The sequence below is a fragment of the Podarcis liolepis genome (genome assembly GCF_965112155.1).
Source record: "Podarcis liolepis genome assembly, chromosome: 3".
Taxonomy (NCBI): Eukaryota; Metazoa; Chordata; class Lepidosauria; order Squamata; family Lacertidae; genus Podarcis; species Podarcis liolepis.
This window is the reverse complement of record NC_139557.1, coordinates 96,730,090-96,748,701: the sequence shown is the minus strand read 5'-3', so window position 1 is coordinate 96,748,701 and position 18,612 is coordinate 96,730,090. Positions and strand designations below refer to the sequence as shown.

At 41.6% G+C, this 18,612-nt stretch overlaps 1 protein-coding gene across 5 annotated transcripts in view; it reads right to left on the bottom strand.

Annotated features, from left to right (window-relative positions):
* Positions 1-18,612, bottom strand: part of USH2A (usherin) — a 430,807-nt gene that overhangs the window by 174,630 nt on the left and 237,565 nt on the right. For all 5 annotated transcript variants that reach the window (XM_083493951.1, XM_083493952.1, XM_083493953.1 and 2 more), the window contains one exon: positions 2,440-2,619. In XM_083493951.1, the coding sequence (XP_083350077.1) occupies positions 2,440-2,619 (180 nt within the window). The remainder of the gene's footprint in view (positions 1-2,439; positions 2,620-18,612) is intronic.

Here is an 18,612-nt window from a genome sequence, read left to right as displayed (position 1 = left end):
GTGGCAGAAAGCAGGAGTAAACTGAACAATACCAATCTACACCAAAGTTAGCCAGAATATAGAAACAATCTGGTAAGCAGCCATCTCATGCAAATAAACGTATTTCCTACATTTCACACTTCTGGTGTAAAGGATGTGTTTTGTGATCAAAACAAAGAGTTAAGATAAAGAAAGGATCATTACCTCCCTAACACACTTTCAAGAGCTGTTGTAGAGGAAGATTGAATGAATCAAAGGCAGAACAGTCATTTGAAATAACTGGAGGAAATATATACTAAAGGAATGTGTTAGGTCCCTATATTCATCACTGCAACTACAAGGGTCAGGAATATCAGCCACAGAAGTCACCACACTTGGCCACCAAAGAAGAATTCTGGATGACCCAACGGCTGCAAATGATATTGTAATCACTACATATTGATTCAGTAAGCAAAGTCCACAATGTAACACTATGAACCGTGTTCTTGTGCTTTTTGGCACCCCTCACCCTATAAATCAAGTAAACATCCTGGTTAGGTGTGCCAATTCCTGACTGGTGGCGTTATGCAATGGCACTGGTTTGGGAACAGAGCTAAAAGGATCAGCTAAAAGGATAAGCCTGCGTGAAGAATGCTTGTCTTTCAAAAAGAGAACCAGCACATACCCAAATGCCCTCCAAAGCTGGACTTTTAAGCAAAAGTCTTCAGATCACCTTCAGTTAAGCTTGCAAATCTGATAAATTCCTCTTACCAACCGGTTGCGACGGAGTGCTGCAGTTTACTGTTTCATTTTAAAATGTGGCATTAGGGCCTAGAGTGTTAATGCACTCAAACAAAATTATTATAATAAAACATAATGGCAAGGTAAATATGGATTATAGAATGTCCTATATATCAGTGCTTTTCTCATATGTGCTGGTTCATTTATTATTCATTTCAGTACGAATCACAGTCCACTGGACAACGGGATGGGAAATTTCTTTAATAACTTCCAGTGCTAATTTAATTCTACTTAAACACACATAGTCTAGTGAATGCCACATGCTTTTCAGCATGATTTTATGTGTAAATCAGGATAATATGTTTTCAGATCATTAAGTAAAAGGAAGCATGAACTAAAACCTATTTAATCAATGAGGTATTGCTTTTAAAGTACCACAAGGTCATAAAAAAGATCATTTCAAAGCTATACGTTTCCTAATTGTAATCAACAACAATCAAATGATGAAAGTAGCTATATCATAATTTCTAGAATAAGTTGGCATAAATATTAAATATATGCCCATCTTTAAAGATGCTCTGCTTTTTTGTGTGTCTCTCTGTGTCATAAGCACCACTAGCCTCTCATTCACAGCCACACACACACACACACACACACACACATACACAAAGCCCACTTAGTTCACACTGCAAACACCATTCTGGAACAAGGAAGGGAAGTAGGTAGGGTCGGCCGAGGTTTGGACTGCTAGCAGCTGACCAAGAAACTTTAAAAACGAAATAAAACACAGCCCCACCCATATTAGGAGAGGTCTGCAGTGCAAAGGGTGGTTTGTGTCTGCTTGCAGCGTGGGTTGGATGGCGCCTGAAACAGTTTCTCATGTTTCCAAAAAGATTGGTGACTGCCTACCTAAACAGAAGGATGGAAATAAAGGCCGCTCTGTACTACACATTTAAAGCAGTTGCATATCACTTCGTGGCTTCCCTCAAATGATCCTGGGAAGTATAGTTTATTGATGGCACTGAGGGTTGTTAGTAGGCTCCCATTCCCCTCACAGAGCTACAAGCCCCACAGTCAATCTCTCTTCCCAAGGAACTGTTAGGTCTGTGAAGAGAATAAAGGTAAAGGGTAAAGGGACCCCTGGCCATTAGGTCCAGTCATGGCCGACTCTGGGGTCGCGGCGCTCATCTCGCTCTATAGGCTGAGGGAGCCGGCGTACAGCTTCTGGGTCATGTGGCCAGTATGACTAAGCCGCTTCTGGCGAACCAGAGCAGCACACAGAAACGTTGTTTACCTTCCCGCTGGAGCAGTACCTATTTATCTACTTGCACTTTGACGTGCTTTCGGACTGCTAGGTTGGCAGGAGCAGGGACCAAGAAACGGGAGCTCACCCCGTCGCGGGGATTTGAACCGCCGACCTTCTGATCGGCAAGTCCTAGGCTCTGTGGTTTAACCCACAGCGTCACCCGTGTCCCTGTGAAGAGAATAGGTGTCTCCAAACAGCTCTCAGCACTCTTAACAAACTACATTTCCCAGGATTCTTTGAGGGAAGCCAAGACTGTTTATAAAGTGGTCTGATGCTGCTTTAAATGTATAGTGCATATTGGGGCAGAAAGGGCAGTGACAGCACAACTGCACCCCACCTTCAAATATTTAATTTTGACCAGAAACTGCTCTTCTGAAAATGTTTGTGTGCTTTACTTGTGATGGGGTGGGTGGAGAACATTTCATCATACTTACCCGAAGGAGGTGTGGTGGTCATCACAGGATCACTCATCACATAGCCTTGGCTATTGGACGCATTCACCTGAACTGTGTAGTTTGAAAACGGAATTAGTCCTCCAATGGGAACCCAGATATTTGCTTCTTTGCTGGTATGCAAAATTTTTGTCCCATTTAAAATAGTATAATTGCCATTAGCTGGAAGAAAAAGAAAGAAAAAGCTAAAACTTTCTCTGGCTGATAAAGCTCATCCATGTTAAAAAACAAACAAATGTAAATTGTTACAATATTTCTCAATAATAATCACATGATCATTAACAGAAAGCTGTAAGAAGAGTTTTGGATTTGATATCCCGCGTTATCACTACCCGAAGGAGTCTCAAAGCGGCTAACATTCTCCTTTCCCTTCCTCCCCCACAACAAACACTCTGTGAGGTGAGTGGGGCTGAGAGACTTCAGAGAAGTGTGACTGGCCCAAGGTCATCCAGCAGCTGCATGTGGAGGAGCGGAGACGCAAACCCGGTTCCCCAGATTACGACTCTACCGCACTTAACCACTACACCACACTGGCTCTCCATAAGTCATAAAGAACAATTGTCATAGCAGACAGGGCTGGGAAAGTGAAAACCATAAAGTGGCTGTGTTACTGGCCGAAAAATCGCAGTATCAAGAGTCTGTAGAAGGGGGTGGGTTTAATCGCCTAGGTGAGAGGGTGTTTGAGAGAGTGGAAATGAGGTTTTTTTGGTGTTTTCTGCTGTTACTGGGTTGTTCTTATTCAGCAGACCTAATTTATTGTGCCTGGTTGTTGGTTATTTTATTTATTCAAAGGTGGCTGACTTATTTTAAAATCTGAGGAAAATACTATAGAATACCAACAACCAGAACTTCATAAAGCATTTAATTATGGCTAAAGGGTACACTGAAGAGTACACACACTTAACTCGTTTATGATGTAAAACTGGAAAGGAAAGCAAATATTTTATAGTAGCAGCTAACATGGTGGCGCTGTGATGTAAACCACTGAGCCTTGGACTTGCCGATCGGAAGGTCGGCAGTTTGAATCCCTGCAATGGGGTGAGCTCCCGTTGTTCGGTCCCAGCTCCTGCCAACCTAGCAGTTCGAAAGCACATCAAAGTGCAAGTAGATAAATAGGTACCACTCCAGCAGGAAGGTAAATAGCATTTCCATGCACTGCTCTGGTTTTGCCAGAAGTGGCTTAGTCATGCTGGCCACATGACCTGGAAAAACTATCTGTGGACAAACGTAGGCTCCCTCGGCCAGTAAAGCAAGATGAGCGCCGCAACCCCAGAGTCGTTCACGGCTGGACTTGTCAGGGGTCCTTTACCTTTTTAACATGGTGTCCTCCAGAAGTTGTGGACTACAGCTCTCACCACCCTTGATAATTTGCCATGATGGCTGAGGAAGTTTGAGTCCATCACATCTTGCGAGCATCACTTTGGCTAAACCTGGACTAGGCTATGCATTTTAGACCAGCTTGATATAGACCAACAGCCTAGGTCAGGACATCCCCAGCACTGAATGCATCAGCAATGGTGTCTACATACTTGAGGTGGTAGACGATTTTGTCTACCTGGGCTCCACCATAATCAGCAACATCTTCATCAATGCTTAGCTCAACAAGCGTATTGGGCAAGGCAGTGATGGCAATGGCTCAGCTCTCCAAAAGCGTATGGGAGAATGTTATGCTAATGACCAATACCAAGATGAAGGTCTACCAGGCTTGCACTGCTTTATGGCAGTGAGCCTTGGGAAACTTACACACACCCATGAGCAACTCCTCAACACCTTCCACATGCACTGCATCAGTTTTTGGGCATCACATGGCAGGACAGAGTCTCAAACAAAGATGTGCTCTCCAAAGCCCACATGTTCCCAGATTGTTTGTAGACTCCTGTCTATGCTGACTTGGCAATATCCACAGAATGGAAGATGGCAGGATCCCTTAGGACGTACGCTGCATGGAGCTGGCTTCAAACACCAGACCCACTGGCATATCAACTCTGCATTGCAAAGGTGTCTGCAAACATGACATGAAGGCCATGAACATTAACCCTGCCATGTGGGAATCCCTTGAAGATGACTGCAGTGCCTGGAGACAATCATTCAGGTTGTGTATCCACAGAGGTGACCAGAGGAGGAATGACTGCTGGGAGCAGCACAAAGAAACAACGCTATAGTACACCTGTATCAGCACAACTGGTTGCCTTCATCTGCCCCAGCTGCAACTGAAAACATCTCTTCCATGTTAGTCTCTACAACCACATCAGGAGCTATAACTCTCCAACAATTTGACTTCACATGAGGTGCACTCTTCCACTGTCTCCCAAGACAGATGGATGCCAGTAACAATTTTCATGTATTATATTCCCTTGCATTTAATTATACAATTTTTTAAAAAGGAGCAACATTTTATCCCATTTACAGATTACAAATGCAATGAATCATTCACACAATCATTTTTCCCACTTGCAAGAAGTGTTATTTTCCACTGTATGTTCAGTATGTACGATCCACTTTCAGCTACACAACAAATATTAGTATTTTTGTTTTTAAATGCTTACGATAAAAAGCTATCAGCAAAGCAACACTTGGTTCTGATGCCTAGATAACAACAGTAATACACAGTAATTATATAATTAGTTGTAACATTAAGTTCTAGTTATAGCAGAATGATTACTTGGTAATTATGAGAAGTATATAATTACTCAATAATTATGAGAAGTATGTAATTACATAACCATTTTATTCAGCTCCCCCCAAAAATGAACTTGCACATTTATAATGAGTTAGGCAAAGCAGGAGTTCAAATTGCTCACTGCTTCAAATTCCAACAAGGAGCCAGTGACAGATCTCCTAACATGAATTATGTACTGAACAAAGGTTTCTTATCCAAACCATTTGCAGTACTGGCAACTAAAATATTAGGAAAATCTTATTCTCTCTCTCTCTCTCTCTCTCACACACACACACACCCTTTTCTTTAAGAATGCAGGTCCTCAAATTACTCATGCTGGCAGTGACACACAGTGTGCAGCTTTGCCACTTTTCACTGCATAAACTTGACTTTCAGTGGGCTGGAAAATGCAGCCACATTGGTTCAGCCTGAAAGAAAGTGCGACACTGATAAGCATTTCATATCATTTGATGGCATTCCTGACTAGTTTGCCTCAGCTTGGATCCTATTTGTGAGTATAAGTGGGTAGTGCATTCCTCTTTCCATTTTTCATATGTGTCCTTCTTCGCACCTGACTCGCAATTCTAAACACAGCGGTTTGACAACAAGAACATGCCTCATGCCTATATTAGCAATAGCCTGGGATACTGGTAAGTTTCAAGGCAATTGTTCTTCCTCCTGTATGGTTTGCACTGAGGCAACTATTTGTCCTATTTGTTTCAGCCTTTCCCTTTCCTGACAGGATCCTCAACCAGGATGTTTTCATCAACCCCTTACTGTCAACTCCATTCAGCAAGGATATGTCCGCGAAGGAAGCTTCTAGAACCAGCCTTTCCTCATGGAGAGCCAGCGGAAAGTTGTTCAGTAAGCAGGCAATCCTGGTTTTGGGACTAATTCATACAACCATCTCTCCCTAAAAGCAGCCACTGCCTCAAAAAACAGTTAACCCGGATGACTTTTAAAGGGGAACCAGATAATTTCATGGAAGAATAAGCTTGCCAGTGGCTACTAGTCATGATTGATATATGCTGCCTCCAAATTTACAGGAAGTGGTTGTTGGTGAGAAGGCAACTGACCTCGTGTCCTGCTTGTGGACTTCCCAAGAGATATCTGGTTAGCCATGGGTGGAACAGGAGGCTGGACTTTGGTCTGATCCAGCAAAGTTCTTTTTATGGATACAGTGGTATGTCAAAAGCCAATCCAGCACAAATGCATAGCGGAAATACAGAAAAGGCTTCTCTTCTACACAGTGGCAGAGGAAGGGGGTCCAGTAGGGGTGGTCCGCCCTGGGTGTCATCCCTGAGAGGGGAGGTGACATCGCTGTGCCTCCCCCAGGGACACTCGCCACGGGCAGCACCCCCCCCGGGACGCTCGACGTGGACAGCTTAAAAAAGTCACTAAAGGGAAACAGTACTGAGTGAAGCCAAACAACTCAGGCCCATTTTGGAATTCCAAATATGACCAATATCTAGCTGCTATTAAATATTACATCACTGAGATTACAATAAGGCTTTCCCACCCCCTTAAGGTAAATGAAAAGTGGACTTCAAAAGCCTTTCATTTCAAGGCATTGAAAAATGACCCATAAATTAGCACTTATTTACTTTTCCTTCTCATGGCTTCTTCAAACGTGCTCCTCTACAAGCACAATGAATAGAGTGGGGTGGGGGAGGTATATGATATTATCCTTTGTGCTCCATTTTTATTGCAGAAAGTGCCCCTGCGTGTAAATATTAAAAGAGGAGGTGGGTGGGTATTTGTAGCCTCATTCTAAATGTTTCTGTGTCATCAAATAGAATCTTAGGCTGAGGGTTTAGGGCAACAGACCAGTACAATAATAAGGGGGCGGTTTAAAATTATGGACAACCTTTTAGGGTCCCTATGCGAAAAATACAGTTGGGAAGAAATGCCAGGACCCAAAGGTAACCCTCCTTGATCTTCCACCATCGTTTGTTAATTATATCATCATTGTAGCACTCCAAGAAATCCACACAGAGCAAAAGTTCCATGCAACCTAAGTGAGGTTTTCCTTTGAAGCAGAGACCCATGGGATCTGATCTTTTGGATTGACTGCTCTCTTTGGCAGCCTGGGCCAGCCCCCCATTGTGTTCACTAAGATCAGTTTGTGTAAGTAGCACTAATAAACTGACAAGGAAATGCCATGGAGAGCAATGAAGTGGGAAGATGAAGGCAGCTTTCTGTTCCTTATACTGCCTACAACCTGTAGATCATGCAACCTTTTTTTTATTAAAAAAAATAGTAATAATACTTTTATCTCATAGACTCACAATGCCTGCTGAGAAGAGGAGGGTGAAAAATAAATGACCCTTTGACTCAAGTGTATTTAGGGGCTTGTTCAATACAAGGAGGTTCACAAAGGAGATGTATTATAGTCCAGAAAAGTCTGCAGGCTATCATATCCCCCGCTGCGTGAGCAAAGGTGGGAAATGTACAAACCACAGATATGGAAAAGCTCATTTAGAAAACAGCCCACACCACTCTGCTGTTTCTAACTATGAGTCAAGCACAATTTTATGTGCCTTGTTAGAAGCAAAAATAACGAACTTGTACCGAGTAGCAATCGGTGGATGGAAGTTGGGTGAAAAAGGATCAATAGAGGTTAAATGTAATAAATGAGATTAAAAATATTTTCCATACGCAGAGATAACACAGAGACGACTGCTTTTTAGAGATAAAAAATAATGCCAATGATGACGGAATGGCTATAAAGATTTGCAAAAACATCTTACAAAACAAGCTGAAATTTATTTTGTTCTTATTTATGATTCATAAATTCATGATGGTGGCAGCATTTTCCCAAGCTCTTGATTGGCTTGGAGTAATTATCCAAATCCCCTACCTCTGGGAAACTCAGGAGGTTTACAACCCAATTTGCTGCCCAGCAATCTCCTTGCCTGAGCTGACGGATGCTGAGGACTCCCACACTGCTGGTTCTGGGGGTCTTCAACATCTTATTCACCGGCAGGTCACACTCTGGACCTTGTTTTCTCAACTGGCAGGAAGAGGGTGATCTGAAAGTGGGTGATATTGACACCAGAACCTTGTCATGGCCAGATCACTTCCTGCTGAGGTTTCTGCTTTCAACACCTTTTCCCCTCCGTAGAGGCAGGGGACCTTTCAGGATGGTCTCCCCTTTGAGGCTGATGGATCCGGTGGGCTTCCAGATGGCTCTGGGGGATTTCCCAGCTGATATGCCTGGTGCTCCTGTCAAAGCCCTGGCCAACCTTTTGAATATCCAAATGGCTCAGGCCACTGACAGAATCACCCTGAGTGCACTCTCCAGCTTTGTGGAGCCTGCTTGGCTCTTTGGGATACTCCAGAGTTTAGGACAAGGAAACAAGCTATGAGACGGCTCAAATGTGAGTAGAGGAAAACTCTAGTCAAATGCAACTGAACACCACTGATGGCTCATCATTGCACCTACCTAGTGGCAGTGAAGGCAGCAAAGATGGTATGCAATACATTGAACCTCCATTGCATCCTTATTGTGTCAACTGGCAGAGCATCTCTGGGTAGTGAGAAATCACTTACAGTCTGGGCTGAAGGAGGTGGTAGAAGCAATGGGAGCTCACTGTGGCTTGTTTTCATCCACTGGGATCTTTACTCCACTTATTACAGTAGATAAAGGTCAAGGGGAGTCTAGAGCGCTGTCTAGTTCTGTTGCGTTGGATGAGTTTCAGTTAGTAAGAGTTGAGGATGTGGATAAGATGCTTGGATCGGTCAGGGTGACCACTTGCACTCTGGACCCTTGCTGCTCTTGAGTGATAAAAACTAGCAGGGAGGGAACAGCTGTCTTGGCCAGGGAGGTGACTAATGCTTCCTTGTGAGAGGGGGTGGTTCCTGCCTGCTTGAAGGAGGCAGTGTTACACGCTGAACTGTTGCTTTGCATTGGTAATGGACTGGATGAGAGCCAACAAACTGAAGTTGAATCCAGATAAGTCTGAAGCACTTTTAAAGGGTGGTTCCCTAGACCGGATGGATGGATGGATGGATGGACGGTTGCTTCCTCTTGATGGGGGTCACACTTCCTCTGAAGGAGCATGTACGTAGCTTGGGGGTTCTTCTGGATCATTTACTGTTGCTTGAGGCTCAGGTGGCCTAAGTCATGTGGAGAGCCTTCCATCAGCTTGGGCTGGTGGTCCAACTGCCCCCCTATCTGGACAGGGATAACCTAAATTCTGTTGTCTATACTCTGGTAACCTCTAGGTTGGATTACTGCCTCTGAATACAGTTTGGAAACTTCAGCTGGTACAGAAGTCGGAAGCCAGGCTGCTCACCAGGGCAAAACGGTTTAAGCATATAATGCCATTCCTAGACTGACTGCACTGGCTGTGAATTAGTTTCTGGGGCCAATTCAGCGCGCTGGTTTTGGCCTATAAAGCCTCATATGACTCGGGACCGCCATACCTAAAATACCCACCTCTACTCATATGAACTGATATGGATCCTGCAATCAAAATCTGAGGTTCATCTTTGTGTACATCCTCCACAAGAGATCTGGAGGGTGTGAACATGAGAACGGCACTTTTCTGTGGCGGCTTCCTGTTTCTGGAATGCTATCCCTAGGGAGGCTTGCCTGGAAACTTCATTACATATCTTTAGGTGCCATGCAAAAACATTTCTCTATAACCAGGTCTTTGGCTGATTGACACTCGATGGCATTTGTGCTTGTGAGAGGTGGATTACTGGTTTGGTTTTGGTTTGGGAGTTTTGCACATTTTGTGTTCTCCTTTTGTATTTTTATGTGAACTTCCCTGTGATCTTCGAATGAAGGGCAGTACACAAATTAAATAAACAGACAGATTTCAAGCTAATTTCACAATTTATTTGGGAAACCTGCCCACCTTTAGTAGAGAAGGGGTTCTCATGTCTTGTAGAGAGGTGCCTCTTACTACTGCCATTTTATCCTGCTAGTTTCTATATAAAATGATATGCATAGATTAAAAATATCTATCTGACAATCTATCTGGGTGAAAACTGAGGTAATAAAGTGTGCTATTATGGGCACATACTATAAGCTTCACCCAATGCTCCTATTGATGAATGAGCATGCAAATGTAAGGGAATTGTTCAAAAGAGGTTCTAAAGCATGTTTTTTTCTTTAATATTCATGTAAATAGGTGCATAAAACTCTAGTGGATTGCTGGTGCATGAATTACTGCTGTCCTGGGTCCATCATCCTATGGGGTTCACTAGACTGAAATAACATAAATGGGCATCCTTTCCCATTCTTCTTATAATCATTGTCACAAGAATTTTAATGCCTCATATATTCCCGTAATTTTTTTTTCCCTGTGAGCTGTACTGTTTTGACCTTTTCAATATTCTGTAATTTGACTGGCTGGCCATTTCAAGTTCTCTCCTTTTTACAGCCTTATTAACTTGTGGGAAAGAGGTGAAATGGACAGCCAATCAGAATACATAATATTGCAAAGGTCACAGTAGTGCAGTATAGCACCAAGCAGACATGGAATACTATCTGGTAGGCATTAGCATTCCAATTTCTTATTCATGTTACAAAGATTGTAACAGGAATAGAAAATGGCACAACATCAAGCCATTCATGGCAAAGACTGTAATAGAAAAGGAAATAGAATAAACTAAATTCGTTCTTTTTTGCATTCAGAAAGAGGAGTTCTCTTTATCCCATACTTCACCTCGCTGAATGAATGTATACGTGAAGAAGCAATAGTATTGAATGGCAATATCCACTCTGATTCACTGAATTTACAGCAGTCATTTCGTATTGCTAATCCAATCATTTTAACAGTTCAGAGTCCCCTTGCCAAGTAACAAAATTGCTCGTGGTCATGTACAAAGAACACATCAACCTTAAAAACATTAAAGCCTATTTTAAAAACACTAATTCAAAGCAACAAGAGAGGCAGCATAATAGAAAAATAACACATCTGGAAATAACTGAGAAGTGATAGATGCAGAAGGCATACCGGAAGGTGACTAGGTAGAACTCTCTGGTTAGGAATTTGAGACTAGCTGCCTTCAACGAAGCAGGCCTTGCTCTGCATTTCATAACCTCGTGCTACCTACATTGCATGTAAGCCATTACAATACAGTTATGGGAAAAGGTAAATAAGCTAGTCAGGAAATGTAAATTCAGACAATCCAACTGCAGGTTAAAGATGCATGCTGGAATATACCCTATTGTGACTTTCCTAGAGTTAATTAGTAACTGGATAAAATTGTAGAGATACTTGCAACGGGTTTCAGGGTCTACATGTTTGCTCATGAGTAGGTTCAATTCAGCAATGACAGACAAACTAGACAGCATCTTAAAAAGCAGAGACATCACCTTACTGACAAAGGTCCGTATGCTATGGTTTTCCCAGTAGTGCTGTATGGAAGTGAGAGCTGGACCATAAAGAAGGCTGATCACCGAAGAAATGATGCTTTTGAATTATGGTCCTGGGGGAGACTCTTGAGAGTCCCATGGATTTCAAGAAGATCATACTGATCCATTCTTAAGGAAATCAGCCCTGAGTGCTCACTGGAAGGACAGATCCTGAAGCTGAGGCTCCAATACTTTGGCTACCTCATGAGAAGAGAAGACTCCCTGGAAAAGATTCTGATGTTGGGAAAGATGGAGGGCACAAGGAGAAGGGGAAGACAGAGGACGAGATGGTTGGATAGTGTTCTCGAAGCTACCAGCATGAGTTTGACCAAACTGCGGGAGGCAGTGGAAGACAGGAGTGCCTGGCATGCTCTGGTCCATGGGGTCACGAAGAGTCGGACACGACTAAACAACAACAAGGTTCACTTCCTTGTACGATTGTTGAACTGGAACTGCTTCATCTTAACCCATAATTGCTTCCTCCAATTCATCACAATGGCATCACAATGAGCTGAACTTTTCAGTAACAGATCAAACACAACCTTAGATCTTGCATTTTTCATCACATTCATCTTCCTAATATTCCTGTAAGACAGCCCAATATTGTTCCCACTTTACACATGGGAAAATTAGCTGAGATAGATCACTTTACGATTAATTTAGAGGAAGAGCTAGAATTGTCTTACTGATCAACTTCTATTGCAGTGGTTTTCAATAAATCTGAAGGAGTTGCAGGAGAAGTTTTGTAAGGGCCACAAAAAGAAAAGAAAGGAAAAAAATTGTGCACTAAAGTTCTTTGTCTAGCTATCTTTCTATCTTTCTGTCTATCAGGTAAAACAAAACTCATGTTTGTTTGGCAGTGCTTTTCTCTTTTACTTGTTTATCAACAAGTAGCCTAATTTGCATGGTTGTTGCAAATTGGATTTTCAGTCAATTACAAGTTTGGGGAAATTGGGCCTCTGCACCATCAAAAACATTTAAAAGTCTAATGTCATTTTTGTTCAGCCTTTGCGCTTTTCTTTGTGAATGGTGCTTTCAAATAATTATGAAAACTGGTTTTGAGTTGATGGATGAGTTGGCTGTTCCTGCAGTTGGATCAGAATTTCAAGCCCTCTAATTATGCTATAAAAGTGAAGGTACATAGCAAGGTGTTTAAAAATTGGTGTAGCCTTAATGCAAAAGAAGTCAGTTATGCCTCTTAAAACATATTCCTGTCCATTACTTTGTGAATTCAACTCTGAGTACTCTTCCCAAGGTCTACACCCTGTAAGTTCCTTTGTTTATATTGTAACAAGAAATCCCCCAAGTCCCAGTTCTTTAACAAGTTGTTTAACCAAACACCTCTCCGGGCTGGAAGAATTTAATTGCTTCTCAATGTCATAAGGTAAACAAAATAAGGATCCACGCAGGGCATATCTTAATTGAGCAATCAGAACACATGACAGCATTAGATCATTTTCACCACTGTTTTTCTTTGAAGCCGATGAGACCTTAAACAATTTCCAGAAACTACATGTTTTCAGTAAATGTCCAGATTAAACAAAAACAATATATAGAGTGTCCTGTGCCCCTCACTTTTAAAGAGATCCTAGCCTTTCTATTGTCTTCTGTATATAGTTTTACTCAAAGAACCACCACGTCACTGGTTCAGCAACACAAGAAGCACACAAGAAGCCTTGCCTCCATCCTCCGTGAGATCTGGCATTAGACCAGAACATGATGGGGGACAGTGGTGCAGGTATCTCTAATAGACCTACACTAACTGTGGCAGATCAGTTCCTGCTAATCAAGGTGGAAAGGGGGGGGGGTATGGCTGGTTTTTTGCTGTACTAGCTCCAGTGCTTGAAAGATCTGCAGAGCCTTGAATCCCACAGATCCAAAGTATATGCCTTCCTGCAATAAAATGGCCTGTTTAGTAGCTTTCCAGTGGCTACAGCCGTGGGGGATCTGGTGGTGCTGGCTGCCCACCAATTCAGGCAGAGCACATTCCCACCAAAAGTGGTACTCCTCTCTGCTGATGGAGGCTGGTGGGGAGACAACTCTACTGCATGCTAAACCACCCTTCCCAACATCAACTTTGGGGTGGTGGTGGTGAAGATTGTAGCTTATCTTGTATTCAATGTGAATTCAGAGGTTTCTGCTATGGATGTAGGCCTGAGGAATTCAGATCTACAAAAGACTTTCAAACTACCTCAGGAAGGATGCTGACAACTCCAAATTATGCTGAATTCTTCATGTAACAAAACTGAAAGTATATTAATTATGACCTAATCCAGTTTATGCTATGATGTTGGTCCTCCTACTGTAAATCTTACTGAGTCGAACTTTTGCTTTGGGGAGCTCACCTCAAACAACTTAAGCAACACAGCCAGTCATTAGTGGTGTTATGCAAAAGTTTATAGAATTACGCTTAACATGGAGAAAGTGGATAGAGAAAAGTTTTTCTCCGTCTCTCATAACAGTACAATTTTTTTCGGACCGCCAACGAACCTGAATGCTGGAAGGTCCAGAACAGATAAAAAGTACTTCTTCACACTGTGCAAAATTAAACTTTGGAATTTGTTCCCACAGGAGGCAATGATGGCCACCCAAATGGGTGGTTTTAAAGGACGATTGGACACAGTCACTGAGGATAAGGCTATAAGTGACTATTAGTCACAACAGCTAAGCTCTGCCTCCATGGTTAGGGGCAGTGAGACTTCTGAAAAGCAGTTGATGGAATATCAGTTGCTTGAGGAGAGAGTGCTGTTGGGTGGGCTCAGCTCACCACCTGCTGCTTGAAGGTTACCCACAAGGCACCTGGGTGGCCACTGTGCGAACAGGATGCTGGATTAGATGGGTCGCTGGCCTGATGCAGCAAGTTTTCCTTATGTTCTTATTACAGCCAGGTATTAAAAATTTAAGCAACTATGCCACACAACTTTCCTAGAATGCAAAGTGTCTGTTCAAACCATGGCCCTCTGCATTGAACAGATGCATACTTTTAATAAATTTAATCCCCCAAGAAACCTAAAAACAACAAAATCTGCTTTGTAATATAAATGTTATACAAATTGTGTTGTATATCCTCCCATACAATAAAAGATTATGAATTGGTGTACATAATTCATGGTTGTCAATAAGAGTTCTCAGTTCTCCAGAGATGCTATGGTAGAGAGACTAGTTAAGCAGCACGGGGGGGGGGGGTCAAATCCACAATCAAATATCTAGATTGATTGTGTCACTTACACTTGTATTGATTCCAATTGGAGAAACTGGCCCAGGAGAATAATAAAAATGTGGAATAAAACTGATTTATGATAACAAAATAAATCCTTTTGTGAGCAGTAATGAACCGGTTCCCTTTAACATGGTCAGTCACAAACCATTTAAAAATATAAATTTGCTTTTGGAAGAGTGAAGTAGTGAAAAGAAACCATTTTATAAAAAAGTCATATAATAAATACAGACATTGTCAACAAAATACCATTAGTGTCAAAGTGTACTCCTCCACAAAGAATGGAAGTTATATTCAACACGATCCTGACATTGCTAGCTGAAATTTGCACAACTTCATATATGATGGGCTTCTGCATAAAAGGAATCTGAAGAGAAATGCTGGGATAAAATGCTGAAATCCATGAGGCCAGGTTCAATATAAAATACAAATGTAGCTGTTAACTCTCTGTAAGGAATAAATTAGTAATAATAGTGACCTATTGGTATGGCTCACATGCTACGCTAAACTGTGGTTTAGTGCTATGTAGGCGCTGTGGTCTAAACCACTGAGCCTCTTGGAAGGTTGGTGGTTCAAATCCCCATGACGGGGTGAGCTCCCATTGCTCTGTCCCAGCTCCTGCCAACCTAGCAGTTCGAAAGCACGCCAGTGCAAGTAGATAAATAGGTACCACTGCGGCAGGAAGGTAAACACTCGGGTTTCTGTCACGGTGTTCCATTGTGCCAGAAGCAGTTTAGTCATGCTGGCCACATGACCCAGAAAGCTGTCTGTGGACAAATGCTGGTTCCTTCAGCCTGAAAGCAAGATGAGCGCCACACCCCATAGTCGCCTTTGACTGGACTTAACCATCCAGGGGTCCTTTACCTTTACCTAGATAAGTCTGAATAAGCCCAAGGGGAGCAGTGAACTTACACAATCTTCCCTCCTCCTCCATTGTGACTGGGAGAAGGACTTCTGACCAATTAAGTTTCATTTTTTAAAAAATCTCAGTGTTGTGCTTGAACCAGGGATCCTGGTTTGAAACAAACTAATCAGTTTCATAGTAAGTTAACTTCCAACCATGGGTCCTATTGATTTTTTGATGCCAATGCAGGCACTGATGCCAAGTTTGATTTGTAGTTTGTGATTCAGTTATAATTTCCATAGGGAGGCCAATGTGGGAGGGGAGTTACTTGTCCCAATATTCTCACAAAGTACAAAACCATAAGCAATGTTAAAGCATCAGAGGGAAATGCCACAAAATATAATTTATAGACAAAATATTTGCAGACAATAATAGATAAAGTGAGAAATCCTTTCTCCATCCACTATTCTGGACAAATTCTCCATCCACTATTCTGGACAAATTTCCTTTTCATGCAGTTCCTAGGTTAAGCACCATTGTTTCAGACAGTCCCTCTTTCCACCATATTGAGGATCCATGCACACTATCTTCTTAATTTAATACTAATTATATTTATCACTTACACAGAACATTGTAATACACTAACTAATTAGTCCCCACCACTCCTGGGATATAAAGTATTATTATCCTTCTTGAATAAAGATACAGAAAATTACAGAAAGGTTAAATGAACTGCCCAGGTCACAGAGTAAATCAGTAGCAGGTTGGAAATAGTCAGCCTCTTGGTATCACATTTATTTAATAAAAGTCTTGAAACAATGGAAGTGTTATTCCACATGTTATATGTGTGAGCCCTTCTCCTTGACATACTAGTAGATTAAAAAAAAAAATTCCCCAGAGGTGATCATATAAACATAAAACATTCCACCTGCAGCCTGAAATTGTTCAGTTCAGGAAAAGTTTCACAATTATGATATAAATTGGCCCTGTGTTTTGCCATCCACTTCAGTCACTGACTTCAGAGCCAATGTGCACAGAATATAACTTGGGGAACTTTTAAAAATTATTCATAGACATACATATATATATATATATAGTTAAAGAAACTAGTGATTTTTTAAAAAAATGACTTCCTTTCAAAAATAAAGGTAACAGGAAGAACGTCCCTTGAAAGCAGAGAGACACCAATATCCCTGTGTTAGCCAGCTGCACTAGCTTCCTGCAATTCAATTAAAGCTCAGGGGAAGACAAGATGAAATAACTAGTCTCATGGGTCTTTTGCAGATTAGGAAGCATGGGAGAAATGTTTAATGGAAAGAAAAACACATGGAACCGTTTGCCAACATGAAACAGTAATGTAAGAGAACCCCAGAGGGTGAAAAAGGGCAGTGGGGAGGTTGGCACAGTACCCTGCCACTATGCCCACATGACACTAACCTTCCAGCCATTTCACCTCTATTTGGTAAGCAGCTTAAAGTAAAATGGGAAGCACTCTATGTCTTATACTGATGTGGGGAAGCTTACCCTAACCAACTTCTCAACTGTGATCGTTTGCTTCCACTTTGCAGTGAAACAGAAATAAGATGAGCCTACACATCAGGTCTTCAACAAATATATGCCTTAGTTGAACTCAGTACCTTTATTTCTGAAGGATTAAAGACTATTAATGCTGTACAAGTTCTCTCTAGAATTTGTACTGAAGCTGTGAGTGGGAAGCAAGATATGAAACAGCCTGGCAAATGATCTAAAGTATCCTGCTTGGTCTTCAGTTCAGTTTTACTAATCACATACATGTGAACAAAAAGTCCAGCAGAGATTCTGGTTTCAGCTTTCTCAGAGCCAAATATTTAAGCAACAAGGATAAAGAGTTCAGCTCAGGATAAAGCTAAATGCCAAAGTTAAGGATGATGTTTACTCAGTGTGCAAACTTGTATTCTGCTCCAGATGATTAAAAATTATTGTGCCTAACCAATGAAAGCATATGTATTCAGTACCCTGGACAGAGACAACATTTCTTTCATCCCTTTTAATTTATTAGTACATGTGTGCATCCATGTATGTTTATATATACTATACTTCTACCAAATAATTGACGAAACTACACGTTATATCTATTCAATGGCTGTGCCGATTTGCTACATTCCATGGTTATCTTCCTGGTGAAAATATTAGAAATATTCAGCCAGAGACACCTGTCTTTTCATGTGAAGACTCATCTATAAAACCCTCACAGTATAATATCTATATACTGTATAGATCATGTTTCACAAAACAATAACAAAAAATGTCACCGTCAAAACTAAGAATGCAATGCAATCAAATTTTCTATGAAAGTGAGGCAATTGTCACAGTTAACGATTGAAGAACTTCCTTGGCCTCAATGCTGATAGCTCTGGATTTGGGAGCTATCTCAGTGAGTATTTTTTTAAAAAAAAAGTTTGTGTGCTTTCTGAGACTGTTGGCACATGAGCACTGATGGTGATGTCTCTGTGATCAGTGCCCTATTGAATCCTGGGAATTGTAGTTTGTTTTTGCCTGCACCACAGCCAACAAATCATGATGAGAGCTGCCTGAAGATCTATTATACACAGAAACAGACACACTTTAAAAATCTGCAGACTCAGGAACAAGAGAGCATTTTTGAGGAGGATGTGGTACAAAAATCATGTTTGTATGAAATGATCACAATAATTGACTGAAACTAAAAAAAAATACTCAACAATAAACGCTCCTGCTTAGTCAGGTGGCCTGGCCAGCTGGTTCACAGCAATCAACAAGAGTTTTATCAATAATTCCGCGTTAACATTAATGAACTCTTTAGGGTTCTTTAAGGAACATTGATATGCCTGCACAAAGAGAACAACTGGCTTCCTAGTTCATGTAGCTTCAAGGCCATCATATTTGTACATTTGTCATGAGAATGCTGGGTTTGGACACATGGCCTGCTTATGTTGACCACATAGGCAGAGAATTCTATTTTACCTCTCAAGCTGGCAAATAATTCCTAGAAGAAATAGTGCTTGATGTGTACAACAGTCAACCAGCAAAAACACCTGCCACTACCT